Source organism: Coptis chinensis, chromosome 5 (genome assembly GCF_015680905.1).
Source record: "Coptis chinensis isolate HL-2020 chromosome 5, ASM1568090v1, whole genome shotgun sequence".
In the NCBI taxonomy this organism is placed as follows: Eukaryota; Viridiplantae; Streptophyta; class Magnoliopsida; order Ranunculales; family Ranunculaceae; genus Coptis; species Coptis chinensis.
In genome coordinates, this window is record NC_141460.1 from 97,412,608 (window position 1) to 97,427,240 (window position 14,633).

The 14,633-nt window shown below is 39.7% G+C and overlaps 1 protein-coding gene across 1 annotated transcript; it reads right to left on the minus strand.

The window, feature by feature from the left end:
• Positions 1-2,427: 2,427 nt before the first annotated feature.
• On the minus strand, positions 2,428-3,475 carry LOC147500674 (germin-like protein subfamily 1 member 18). Its single transcript, XM_086562286.1, has 2 exons — positions 3,317-3,475; positions 2,428-3,157 (listed from the first exon to the last, which is right to left on the minus strand). The coding sequence occupies exons 1-2, from the start codon at positions 3,432-3,434 to the stop codon at positions 2,607-2,609; spliced, it is 669 nt and encodes a 222-aa protein (XP_086418412.1). The 5' UTR covers positions 3,435-3,475; the 3' UTR covers positions 2,428-2,606.
• Positions 3,476-14,633: the final 11,158 nt, after the last annotated feature.

Sequence of the window (14,633 nt, forward strand, 5' to 3'; positions counted from 1 at the left end):
GACCGAAGTCGCACTGTTCACAAAACATGCATACCCTCAGGGTTTTTTAGACTTTGGTACCACTTTTTAGACCAATATTAGAAAATAGTAACAAATTTCAAAATATTAGGAAATAGTACCACTTCTGTCAGTTGACCGAAGTCGCACTGTTCACAAAACATGCATGCCCAAGTTAAATAATTTCACCTCCGGTATTTCGTCCTTTATACTTTCGATATTTACCATGCCAACACTGCCAAATGTTCATTCCGAGAGATCGACATCAAAGCGGTCGATGGACTATGGAAGTTCTCCTGCATCATTGAAGCATGCAAATCCTTTGAAGGTGTTTCCAGCTCCCTCAAGACCACCAACTATGACTTGCCAGGAAAAACTTGAAAAATTAAAATGAAAAGACAAAGACATGAATACTTACATTGCAAAGCAATCAGAGACATCGACAAAACCTTTGAGGAAATAGTAATCACTGCGGTCAACAACAGCATGTAAGCAACCATATCTGTCGTTGACATGAAACTTCAAACAGTGAATATGATAATATTCAACACAATTCACATCATACGAAGAGAAAGTCCCTACAAGCCAGATCATGCATATCACTCCGTTTCCCAAATGAAACATACATGTGTATCCTACTCGACGATCATGAAGATTTATTGACTCGATGACCTTTTCTAAACCATGCACTGGAATGAAGTCTTGCTCTCCCTGGACTAGATCATAGGCATACAATTCCATTTTAGGCAAACAGAACATGTATAGACGGTCATCTACAATAACACTTCTACCCCAGTTCATATAGCAGTCCTTTCTTATAGGCAAGGTTAGATCATATTTCCGTAAATGAGTAGATACATCAAATTAACACTCATAAACGCCATTGCTATACACAAGAATCTCCTTGTTTTTCATAAACTACGGGCATACCAACCTACTCTTTAAAAGGTTGATAACCTTTTCAGAAAGATAAGGTAAACCTTCCTACCTATTCGTAGCCGGATCAAAACCTCTACCCACGGCTCCCCGGTAGAACCGAATACATAAATTTTTCCATCCAAAACAGTCGTTAAAGCCGAAGACTTGCCACTGTACATTGCAGTGCCCACATTCATACTAGTAGTCTTGCCAAAAGTAGAGTGTCAATGACGTGGACAATCGATGACAAAATATGATGATATTCAGGCAACTGAGAATCACAGTCAAGACCTCCAATAATATAAATTTTAGAGTCTACTGAAGCACATCTAAATCCATAAAGAAGGAAGCTCCCATAATAAACAAGGGACATATTTAATTTTACTTTTACTACTACCAGTATCAAAGGTCGGATTTAACTCGTACAAGCGGTAATTACCTTTCATAAACACAACAAAGCACACGGTCATCTCCTCCTCCGCTACGTTGCCAGTTGGGCAGTTAACAACGCGGGGACGACGTTTCTTGGTTTCACTATTTATATTCAATTTTATCTGCTTCATAAACTTTGATCCTATTCTCAACATCCCAAGTTTTGCTCCTAATCTAAACATCTCGTCTCCTTTTGTAACTAAAATGTTTCTTCTTGATTTAAAAATTCAATTCTTTTGGGAAAAATAAATAAATAGTTCAGAAAGCCCGTGTTCCGGTTGTATCAAGGTTTAGGCCCGGCCCAAAATGATAATACGGCATGTCAATTACACATTTACACGACTACCTTGTCTCTCGATGTTCTGGCCTAAATCATTTTGTGAAAATGGCAACAGTAGATTCGGAGTGAACATTTGGCAGTGTTGGCATGGTAAATATCGAAAGTATAAAGGATGAAATACCAGAGGGGAAATTATTTAACTCGGGCATGCATGTTTTGTGAACAGTGCGACTTCGGTTAACTGACAGAAGTGGTACTATTTCCTAATTTTTTTGAAATTTGGTACTATTTCCTAATATTGGTCTAAAAAGTGGTACCAAAGTCTAAAAAACCCTGAGGGTATGCATGTTTTGTGAACAGTGCGACTTTGGTCAACTTGGTCAACTGACAGAAGTGGTGCTATTTCCTAATATCGGTCTAAAAAGTGGTACCAAAGTCTAAAAAACCCTGAGGGTATTGTGGACATTATGAAAATCATAACAGATTGAAACAGTTTGACTTCGAACTTCGGTCAACTGACAGAAGTGGTACTATTTCCTAATTTTTTTGAAATCTGGTACTATTTCCTAATATCGGTGTAAAAAGTGGTCCTAAAGTCTAAATAACCCTTTAATAAATATATATATTAAAATATGAATTTTGGAGATGATGTATATTGGAGGGTTACTATATTCACTTCCAGTTCAACACTGGAAAAATCAGCTCATAGGGGTATATATTTAAGTGTACAAACCAAATCAATGCAAGTAGAGCACTCGGCTCTATTATTGTGACAAAATTATGATATAATCACGTAAACATTATTGAAAAACTCGTGTTTTTTATTTCTGCAGCCAATCAGAAACTATATGGCTACAAGTACAATTTTAGTGACAGGAGACATTACAAGTGGGGGCACTACTGTGCAAATCCCCTCAACAGAATTTAAGAAGATAATCGGAAGTATACAAATTACCTTCAGCAAAAAAAAAGAAAGAGACTATATGGTATCCACCCACCTTTTAGCTTGAAGATTATCAACCACTTTCTTGTCAAGCTGTAATGCATTGGCAAGAACATTATCTAGGATGGGTGGATTGGCTCCAAAGACGCTGTTGGCAATAGTAACCCTACCAGGGTTTTGGCTGCTTAGACTAGCCAACGCAACGGCTTTAGTTTTACCAGTGTTGAACTGGAAGTGAATAAGGCCTTGGGGGAACACAAACGCTTCACCCTGATGAAGTACTTTGGTCATGAGGCGATAATCTGGATTGGAGGTGACAAATCCGACATAAAGTGTACCCTCCGTGCATATTAAGATCTCACTTGCTCGAGGGTGCGTATGTGGTGGGTTAATACCGTTGGGTGCAAAGTCGATACGAACGATAGAGATGCCTAGAGTGTTAAGTCCAGGAAATTCAGCCACAAATCCTGTAGTGACCACTGAACCAACTTGGTTCGATGTGTTCCCCGGTTTACGAAGCCCCCCGAAGAAGAAATCATTGGCTGTAGCAAGCTTTGGGTCCTTGCAAAATTTCCCATTCACAAAAACTGCAAAACGTTTATAAATCAGCGTGCATGAAACCAAAAAGAATTGAAAGAAGTATAACAACTATACATTGCAATCTAATACGACTTTCAAAACGGTGATTTTAACATAGAAATTATATAATATATGAAACCTAAAAGAATCTTAGAGCTTATATATACCTCCATCTTTAGGGTCATTAATACCAATACAAAAATCCTGAAGTGAACTAGGATCAGAGGCAAGAACAAAGGAAGCGAAGGCAAGTAAGGTGAAAGCTACAAAGATTGCAGATCCCATTGTATTAATGCTTTGTTAAGTTTGAGTGATGACTCTAAAGCATGCCTTGCATGGGTATTTATAGAGGTAGGGGGACCGGGGGTGGCTGCAGCCCACCTACTCTCCCAAAAAAATACAGAGAGTAGTAATAAAATTACTATTTAGCCACCAAAACAAGAAAAAAACTAGTGAAGAAATAGTAGTAGCACCCCCCCTTACTTATATAATCTTGAATCCGCCCCTGGCAGCTAGAGACCAATTTTAGAACGGGTCTCATATAGTATGATCATATTCATCGTTCATTCGTCTTGAGGTATTCTTTAGCGAGCTTAAGTGTACCACCTACATGAAGCGAGCTGCTCATGACTCGATCTTAGAGGTCGATGACATGAGTTCGTTACGATCTTTGCTTATGCTTAACGCGTGCTTAATATTCTTTAATGAGAATATTACTCCCTTACACAGCCCCCTCTCAGTAGATTAATTGTGTTGTACATTGAAGCGATCTGGTGAGAGAAAACGGCAGTATGTGGTGAGCATGAGTGGAAGAGCGGGTTGGTGTGAACGGACCCGACTAGCACACCGTAAAGCTCGAGTCGTGTTGTATGACAACTTGACGGGAAATGAAAGTTGGCACGTGGTTGGCATGTGACAGAATCATAGCAGTTGGTAAGGAAACGTGTTGCCGCATTTTCCGGAATCTTGAAAAGACAGGTCCTTGAGACACGTGTGCGGGCTAGAGCGTAGGCTGTAATCATAACTCATTGGTAACTGAACGGGCGGTTGCACAAAATCAAATTTGGGACAACTGAAAAGTTATTTCCTATTTTCTTCTTCAGCAAAACCGCAAGCTAGGGTTTCTCAGGTGAGTGTTTCTGCTGCCGCTGCCTTTCCATTTTCAGTTTTCTGTCTTCTTGTTCAAGTGTTGTGTGTTTAGTAAGTAGGTCGGTGTTAGGTTTTATTGTTTAAGCTTGGGTATTTGATAAGAAGAAAACGTAAAAATGTCTGACTCTGACAATACTCGATCTGAAGAGGTTCGGGAGGTCTCTTTAAGTTGTGGTGAGTATGAGGAAGATAAGGAAGAGTCGGTGAGTCTTGGCAGTCGATCTGAGCATGGTGAGGTTGGAGTTAGGGAAGATGAGGGTAGTATATGATCTGGCTCTGTTGGTGTTGTGGCTAGCACGTCAGGTCGTGATGAGGGGTCGTCTTCAAGTGGGTTACCCCTAGGACGGTGGATCGTCTTGCAGCGAGTGCGTTCCCCAAACTAAGGGCAGCTTACGGGATAGATATACCCAACCTGGAGATATATGAACCAAAGCCGCGTGAAAATGTGCGGAGTGAGGAATATAACCCTCCAAACGGTGGGATTATAATCTGCGAGGGTCAGCTAAGAGCACATATGCGAATACCATTCTCGAAGCTGGTTTGTGATTTTTTAGCTGAATGTTGGAAATCCCCTTGTCAGTTTGTTCGTAACACTTGGCTGCTGTTCAGGGTGTTCGGTTTACTGAATGCTAGTGGTGAGTACCACATAGGGGTATCTGATATTATTTAACATTTTGTTGTAAAGCAATCTCGCAATTTCAACTTTAGCTTGCAAACTTTGACGGGGCATTCTAGTGTGATGGATGGTGTAAGCAATGAGGCTTGGAAGAAGAGGTCGTTGCTATTAGTTGGAAACTACTATGCTAGAGGATGTAGGTTGCAAACTAGGATTTGCAACATCTCCGGTGGGTGGAGTGCATTCATTTATAGTTTTGAATGCGCGGTTATTATTATTCTGACTGACATGTGTTTTTGTTGTGCTTGCAGATTACGCTGCCAAGAAACGAACTGATCGGAAGGAAATAGAGAAGTTTGCGAGGTTGACTCAGTCTGAAAAGCAAGCGAAACTGCCTGAAGTTGTTCATTTCTTCGTGGAAAAAGGAGGCCCGGTGATCAGGGAGATAAGGCGAGTTCAGAAGAAAAAGGCACGGGGTCAAGCTAGTGAAGAAGTGATGGAGAAACGAACGAGCGATCTGATAACTAGGGAAGATAGGGAAGATAGGGTCCCTGGGGCCGGTGATAAAAACCTGAAGTGGGGTCAATTGCGACTCACGGGAACTGGAGAGGGTGGTCTTCAACCCTGCGGCGCTGAAGGGGGGGCTCAGATCGGGACGACCGACGTGGAACTGGAGTTGGTGGTCTTCAACCCTCGCGGGGGAGAGTTCTAGTATGGGGGGCGGTTCTGGTGGTGGTTGATAACCCGTAAAAACTCAATTAGATTACTCTAACATTATTCTTACGGTTTCAATTATTTATTTCCTACTATCACATATAGATTTATACAATATACAGAGTACGGAATCGTTCCACTCCTAAACTACCAAGACATAAAGAAATCAATTAATCAACATAAGGGAACAATGGTGAGAGCAATATTTATAGAGATGAATTTACACTATGAAACTAATTATATGAATTTACTTATAATAATTAACTAAGCAATTGAATATGAATTGAATAAAATATAGAGAAAAGATTAGGGGGATTTGATTTCACTTAAATAAATTCATAATATGCTAGTATAGATTATTGCAATCATAACCAATTAAGATTAATTATGATCCCTAATTATTTATGGCAATCTCTGCCAACTAATAATTAGCATGTGAGGAAGTTCAACCCATTCTCATGGCGAATTAACTAACCTACTAGAGTGAACTCTTAAATGCAATAATTCTAACTAACACATCAAGTTTTCATCCAAGTTTCATCAAACCCCTCTAATAGAGGTTTATCTAGAATTCATTAGACTATCATTAACATATGAATAATAAGAAAACATAATGAAGAACAATAACATGACTTTTATTAATCTAATTTAACAATAGTCTAAGATTCAAAATGGACTACAACTAAAATTAAAACTAATTTAGAACTAAGATTATGAATACTAATTATCAAATTAAAACAACTAACTCTATGAATGCAAGATTGAATTTGAAATTGAATATTGAAATATAACTAAGTATTTTATTCTAAAATTCAAAACTTGTTCTAACAACTAATAAAATTGACAACTAACTCGATTAATTTATATAAACTAATTTAATGAATTAAAACTAATTCTATATTACAAAAATCTAAATTTTATGAACTAGAACTAGGTTTAGATCTAGATAGCTTAAGAGCTAAGCTTTTGTCTCTTGATATAGAAGAACTAGATCCCCAAATTTGTGCATGGGCTGAGGAGTCATGTTTTGGGCCTAAAAATTGAGCCCAAAACCCAATTTGTTGAATCCAAGACTTCTCATTCTGGTCGTGTTACTGTAGCACGAGTTTTCACCAATGTATACTATTCTAATCGAGTCGAGGTCTAGGACCATTGGAAAGAACTTTCTGAGCCGGTCATTTTGATATAAAATGGGCCCAAATCCGAGGTCTGAGTCCAAAGATATAGCCTTTTGAAATTTTGTTGACTTTTCTTCAACTTTCTAATCCGGTTTGACTTTCACTTAACAGCTTTGACTTGGGCTTTTTAAGAGCTTTTTCTCTAGAAAACTTGGGCTTTCTTCATAGAACTTTCATAGCAATCCCTTTAGCTCCTTTTAGCGCCTAATTAGTAACGAATTTACATTTATTCAACTCTAAAGCCTGAAATTATAACGCCCGTATTTAAAATACATAGTTATTTATTTATTTAAAATTTGATTGGATTGGATTTGGGAGAGGTGGGCCTGATTTCTGGGCCCGAGTCTGTATTGGGGTTGGGTTTCAAACCCGAGTATATATTCATATTTTTCTAGAGAATAGGGTTTTGGGAAGATAAAAAAATAAAATAAAAATGGAGGCGGTTTGTTTGCTCGAGCTTTGGAGCACGATGATTCGGACTATGAGGGGTTCGTGGAGTTTTTTTATTAAGGTGAGTAGTTATGTTTTTCTGTTTATCGAAACTAGAGTTTACATCTACGAATAAAAACCTTTACTACCGAGTGCTTCGGATTAGTTTTTCTACTTATTTATTTCGGTCGTAAGCTTTTAGTTTTTATTGAAAACTGTTGAAATCTGTAATTGAACTGTTGGACTGCTCGAACTCCGGAGGCCGTTAGAGGGCGTCGCGAGCCCAAGATAATGGAATCATCCGGCCTTTATTGTTGTTTGAACTCTTTTTGTTTTGGTTTTGTATTTGTTGGGTTATGGGGGATGTCGGGTTTAGAAGTGGTGGATGGTGTTGTCGAAGCTCTGTAAATGTATTCATGGCGGCACCAAGAAATCGCCAATACAATTTTATGTAACTGTTATTGTTGTTTTTGTTTTGTTGTGGACTGATGATGGGTTGTAGACTTGTGGTGAGGGGTTTGAGTGCTGTTGGGGGCGGTTGGGAGCTTGAAGAAATCGTTAATGGCGGCCGACAGGAAATCGCCCAGTTGTATTCAAACTTTGTTGTTGGGTTTTAGTTATGTTTTTGAATGGATTGTTGGTGATGAGGTTATGAGTTTTGATTAAGGGGATGAGGGCTGTCGAATGAGGGCTGTGGGGGAGCTTGAACAGCCGACAATGGCGGTCGAGATCTGTTAGAGAGTGATCTCGACAGTTGCCAAAACCGGTGTTGGTGTGAATTAATGAGGTTGGGTTTTTCGGGAGGAGTCAAACCGATATGATGAAATTGGAGGAGGATGAGAAATACGGTGGTGGCTAGTGGCTGGAAGTGGTGGAGGAGAGAGCTGCTGGAGGGAGAAGACGACCTATTGGGTCAGTTGGGCTTGGGCCTTGGTTGGTTTCTTTGCCCCCGATGTTATGTTGTTTTGGTTGGGCCGGTTTTGATTTAAGTTTTTGGGCCTAAACACTAGTTAGTTGTTGGGGCGGATTAATCTTTTGTTTCGGACCAGTTTAGTTTAAGTTGTGGACCAGTTTTAGTTTAAGTGTTGGGTCGATTTCAGTTTAATTCTCTGGGCTAAACCCATTTGTGTTTTGAGCCAGTTTCAAGTTTGTTTTGGGGGCCGGTCCAGATAACTTAAAATATATCTAATTGGGTCTTTAAATGTTTAGACTTTTGGGGCCGGGTTCTAAGGTTTGGGTTTGGCTAGTTGGGTCCGAACCATTACCTTAGTCATGAGCCCATGAGCCATGCACCTTTGACCTTAGCCATGAACCATGGCTATGACCATGAACTAAATGACGTGTTGACTTTGACTTTGACCGTTGACCATTGACAGTTGACCGTTGACTGTGGAATGTTGACTTTTTCCAGATTTTAACATATTTAAGAATATGAACAAATGTAATAATAAAATATTGTCGAAAATTGTATAACTTTGTTTGTCATTATCTAATTAAGATTTGACGTGAGTAGTGTGTAAAGAATATAAGATTGACACGTAACAAAAGGGAAATTCTTATAAGACTTAGATATATACGTTTATGAGAATTAAACTACATACGGACTTAGATTCATGGACTTTAGTTTTGGGCTTTTGACGGTTGATCAGTTGGACTTGACTTGTGATTTGGACTCGAATAATTATGCGTGATATTTGGACTTGAGTTATTCTTCTTTTTTAAAGTCGTTTCATTCTAACATTTGGTAGAATGGACATATATTTTGGTTATTTATATACTATTTATATTGTGCATGTTTCGACCCCCACCTACGTGGCAAACGTCCATTGGTAGGAGTCTCCACTTTATTCGTTTAATCGACAGGGCTAAAGCCCAAATTGCAATACCACGGATCAATGTATGGCCATTAACTCATGAAGGTGAACCTTAGACATGGCTTTGCCATAATGTACATTGATTTATGTCCGATTCATTTCTTATCAAAGAGATAATTATCGGTTGAGAGTTATATTCTATCACAATGACTCAAACTACAAGAATACTTGATCTACAAGGACTCTCTACTTTACCTAAAAATACCAAACTATTTTTCATTCGAACTACGTTCTTGATACTTGATCCCAATCGATAATTTGGGTGCGTAGGCAACCGGGTCTGATCTCATCATTCCCCGATCACCATCATTTTCTAATTACTTTTCTATCTTAGCCTTTTTCATCAACACTTGGTGTTTTGATCATATTTGGTCGAAACAGTGCACAAATGGAAATAATACGTGCCTTTGAGGGTGACTTGAGTTCACATAAATATATTGAATGAATACATTTCATGATTGATTATTATTATGAGTTGCTACTTAAATGAACTGTAGTATGTATGAAGGCTTGAGATATTTCATAGGGTGTAGTGCAGTATATTATTGGCACGTGAAATAATAAGTTTCGAGATTTGATATAGAGATACTTGGATATCGTGCAATGAATAGTATTAGCACGTGATAATGTGGATTGTATTATAACGAGAAACGTTGAGCTTCAGTACAATTAAGTATACTGGCATGGGATAGAATAAGAATTATTCCGAGATATAAATGTATGACACTTGAATAAATTACGTAACGAAAATCCTATAACCTAACTACCACAACTCATATGATTTGGCCCTTGTGATGGGCGTATGTGATATGATTGGCCCTTCGGCGTTTCAGTGAATTTGAATGGCCCTTTCTGGCATAGCCGAATGGTGGCTTGATTATTCCGTTCGCAAAATTAGAACGAGGCGACGCCGCGATATTTTATGCCGAATAGTGGCGATTTACATAATGACTTTCGTGTGTGGGGGTTACCTGTGTGCGGCATCCCGCTCAGGGTAGTTACACACGGAGTGGTTCATTATGTAAGGGGAGGCATGTGGATGTACATGTTCGGCGTTGGGAAGCGATTGTAGTAGCCAGGGAAACTAAGTAAGACATAGATACGACGTGATTTTAGGGACACGCAAATAAAGCCTTAAATAATATAATTATGGTAATATGTTGGTTAATGATATATCTTTAAATTTATGATTGTATATGGTTTTGCAGAAGGGTGGGTCAAACTAATTACTTGTGTAGAGACGACCCACTCTATAATTGAGCATGAAATGCGGTAAGCATAGAATATGCTTGGCTGGTTATTAGTTTAGTTAGAACCTAAGGCGCCTCGTGGAGGAACTAAATGCCTTTTTATTATGTGAATGGTTTGTTGTGTGGTTAGTGGGAAGTTAAGTCGCCTCAGTGGAGGAACTACCTGCCTTACTTATTGTAGTTAAGAATGTCGTATTAGTTGTTGGGAGTTAAGGCGCCTCGGTGGAGGAACTAACTGCCTTATGGATTGTGTATGTATATGTATAAGTATATGTTGTATTTTTAAAGCTACTTACACCAAAGATTTTTATAATGTTGACCCGATTTGTATGTTTGCTTTATCGGGTGTGTTCATTAAATGAACATAGTTGATAAGTCTTGACAGTTTAGTGTTGAAGAAGGTTGGTTCTTTGCTTGGGTTTTGCGTTAAGCGTTGCATTTCGTGGATATGTTTTGTTTTCCCTTAAGGTGATATAGATTTTCAGTCTAGACAATATTTTTGTATTTTCATTTGTAAATTTAATTAAAGAGTTATTGAAAGGAGAGTTGTAACCTAATCTTATTTGTGAAGTTTTGTAATGAAGAGGATTTTTGTTTAATGTTAAATTCTTATTAGTTTTTAATTATCCGCATATTTAAACTGTTTATGGGTTTTTGGAAGTTGAGAGTGCGTCACACTTCGAAAATCGAAAAGTCGGGAACAAATATTGTTTTTCCAAATTTTGTCAAAATTCGGGGTGTGACAGAAATACTCAAAAGCACGTAATTAGTGATAAACCTATATTATTAATCACATAATTGGTCTAACAGAAATATTGTTAAGGGGTTAAAACTACAGTTTTGGGCTCTTATCAGTGGTCGAACTGACGGTAAAGTCACTCGCAGTACTCGGTCGAGACCGGAACAGGTTATTGACCTGGCAACTTTTGGAGCTAGATCGAACTCGTCCCCTATGCTTGCTAGAGCCGACCCCGCTAGTGAAGGCGAAGGGTCCGAGTAAGGCTAGTGGGAAGTCGGCTATGGCTGCAGATGACTTGGAGTCGCAAATGGTGTACTTGGATGACTAGGGGGTGCAATGTACTATTAGGCGAACTGATTGCAGCTTCAGGTCAAGTAAGGTATCGGCTTGTCTGCTTGAACATATAGCTCTGGATGGCAACTGTAAAGAGCTGGATGCCAAGGGGTTAGCTGATAACCTAAGGCGGATGGAGGTCGCGCAATGTCTGGTACGTGAAATTGTCCAGATTTGGTTTATTTGTTCGCTTATGAAAATTGTTGCGACCTAATTGTTATTATATGTGTGTGATTATAGCTTGTGAGTGGATTTCAGAAGCTGAAAGAGATTGCCCAATTCACTGAGTCAGATAGAGAGACTGTGATGAAGTTGAAAGATGAGCTGAAGGGGGTTCAGGATGCGTATGAGATAGATCGCGGTGAGCTTGAAATGGTGAAGAAGGAGTACCAAGAGCTTAAGTTGGCAAAGCTGCTAAAGGACACTGAGGTGGACAAACTAAAGCTGAAACTATAGGCTGTTGAAGAGAACGTTAACGCAGCTACTGTGGAAATCGGTAGGCTGAATGACTATGCCCTACACTACAAGGGACTAGCTCAGGACGCTACTAAGGCTTATGACATTCTGGATGCTGATTTTGTTGAGCTGGAAGCCAATTATAGAGCTTTGAAAGAGGAGCATGAACGCGGGGCTCCCCGTACCTCAGTGGTACAGGTACAGGGAGATGCAAGTGATGCTCTTACTTTTCGGGCCGTTGCTTTCAAGAGGTCACCGAACCCTCGAACCGATCTTTGGTATGTCAGATGTATTTGTGAACTTAGATGTGGATGGAGTGTCAATTATGATTGAAGGGAGGGATGTTGGAGTGGAAGACTCGCTGGCGGCTGCAAATTTGGTTGTTCTACCTGGGGCTGGCGAGTCATGAAAGTATATTGTTGATGTTGATGTTTGTAATTTGTGATACAATGGAGCTGGTTTCCCAGGGTAACCTGGGGAGTTCGCTTTTCTTGTTTCTGTTTGTTAACATACTAAACGACCTGGGGCCCCATATTGGTCTGGGGTGCCAATATGATGATAAATAGTGGTTAGCCGAGCTGGATTTCCTTAGTAGATTCAGCAGCTCGGCTTAGATGCGAACTGTGGTCTGGGTTTGCCCGACCAGTTCATCTTTTGCTTATATGTTATGTTTGCTGCTTGCTTCTCTGCTTTGTTTACCTCTTGCATGGTTGAATATATGAGTGGCGATATCGTTATATCTATGTGGTTGCATAGACGACTCCTTGTAAAAGTAGGTGAGTTTAAGTAACCTGTGGTCTTGAGTGAGCGTCCTATCCTTAATTTGTCGCTAGCGTTGTGGGTCGCATGTAACGAGAGTTAGCGACTCTATACGATCTGCGGATATAGTAGGACGTATGTCGTGCTCTTCATTCTTGAGAATGGCAGTATTTTCGCACGTGTGTGACACGTGTAGGAAAATGAGCGGTTAGAGATGTGCAATGATGGCGGCCAGGTGGCCTCACGTTTGGCGTCTCGATGTAATTATGGCGTGCCTAGGGAAGATACGATATTTGAGAATAAGTAGAACTGTTCCTAGAATACCAAAGGCATTTGCTCTTCTTCTTGCTGCTTCTCCTCTTCTCCAAACCGTTGTGCGCCATTTTCCTCGCTGCTTACTCAGGTATGTTTGTTTCCATATTTGGCAATACCTTTTGAACAGAAACTTATGTCTTGTTTGCTAACTCGCTCAATGTCAACCTTGCTTGTAGATTTCACTATGGCCAGGTGCCGCAAATACACTAAGGGGGAAGGGAGTTTGAGGGAAACCTCCCCTCTTATAATGGAAGAAATGGAGTTCCATCCTCATGTGCATGGTGACCGTGGTAAGAGAAAAGCTGCTGCTTCAAAAGGTAAGGGCAATAAGCGACCCAGGAATTCAAGTCGCTCGACTGGTGGCATTGTATTAAGGTCTCCTCGGCAGATGAATGAGACTGATCTGGGGCTGATGAGGAACGTAGCGACCAGGGACAAGGCCACCACGTCGCTAGTGAGAATTTGCCCCAGCGTCTCAGGGATGTGGGGAGCGAATTCTTCTATGTGGGGAAGACGGGGAAGAAGCGTGCTGTGAAACGTTCTGACTCCAGCTTTCACTCAGCACCCATAGCGACCAGTCTTCTGAAAGGTATTGTGCTGGATGGTGATAAGGCCGAAGTTGGAGATGAGATATGGAGATATGGAGACGTTGTTGGGGACTATGGACATTGTTTCGACCAAATATGATCAAAACACTAAGTGGTGACGAAAGAGATGAATTATGTAGAAAAGTGATAGTGATTGAAAGAATGATGAGACTGTACCTTTCGGTTTCCTACGTACCCAAATTATCGATGAGATCAAATCTCAAGAACGTAGTTCTTTATGAAAAATAGTTTTGTATTTATATGTGTAGAGTATAGACTTCTTGTAGCTCAAGTAATTGTAATTGAATATGACTCTTAATTGATGATTATCTATTTGTAAGAAACGAATCTGGACATAAATTAATGTACGTAAGTGGCAAGCCATGTGGCTAGAGTTCAACTTTAAACACATGAGTTAATGGGCATGTACATCAATCTATGATATTGCAAATTGGGCCTTAACCCTGTCAATTTAACAAATAAAATGGCGACCCAACACACATCCCGAGGACGATGAGTGAATCTCGAGGCCGACACCATCCCAATTCTAACAAAATTTCGGCAGAGTTTCCTTTGTTTAATCGACGTTTCGTATACTCAAAACCTGTCATAAAACCTGGACATCGCATAATAAATCCATCCAACACCCATATATATACAATCTTAACTTTCTAAACAACAGTAGTGTATCTACCTACATTTCCACAAAATGCTTAAGAGCAACTATTTCCAATACATCGAGTAAATACATCCAAAACGAGCTAGCTCTCAATATATACAACCAAAGAAGGAACTAGACTATCTCTATACAACCCAAAATATGAACTTGACTCTGTCCCTCGTCAAGCATGGGGGAACCCACCCAAATCCCCATAACCATCATCCTCGGTAGTAGGGAAAGTCTCCTCCGCAACGGGCTCGACTGAAATGTTAATATAGGATGAGCAAAACAACTATGCCCAAAGAAACGCGCACATAACCAATAAATAGTCTACTTATAGAAAACATTTAAAACATGCAGGGTTTCCATAATAATATCCAAATATCGTGACTATATAATACATCACTAACTAGTAGAAATCATT

Coding starts and splice junctions, on each gene's coding strand:
- LOC147500674 (XM_086562286.1), bottom strand. CDS start 3,434: ATGGGATCTGCAATCTTTGTAGCTTTCACCTTACTTGCCTTCGCTTCC. Junction 3,158..3,316: donor TAATGACCCTAAAGATGGAG/GTATATATAAGC, acceptor AACGTTTTGCAG/TTTTTGTGAATGGGAAATTT.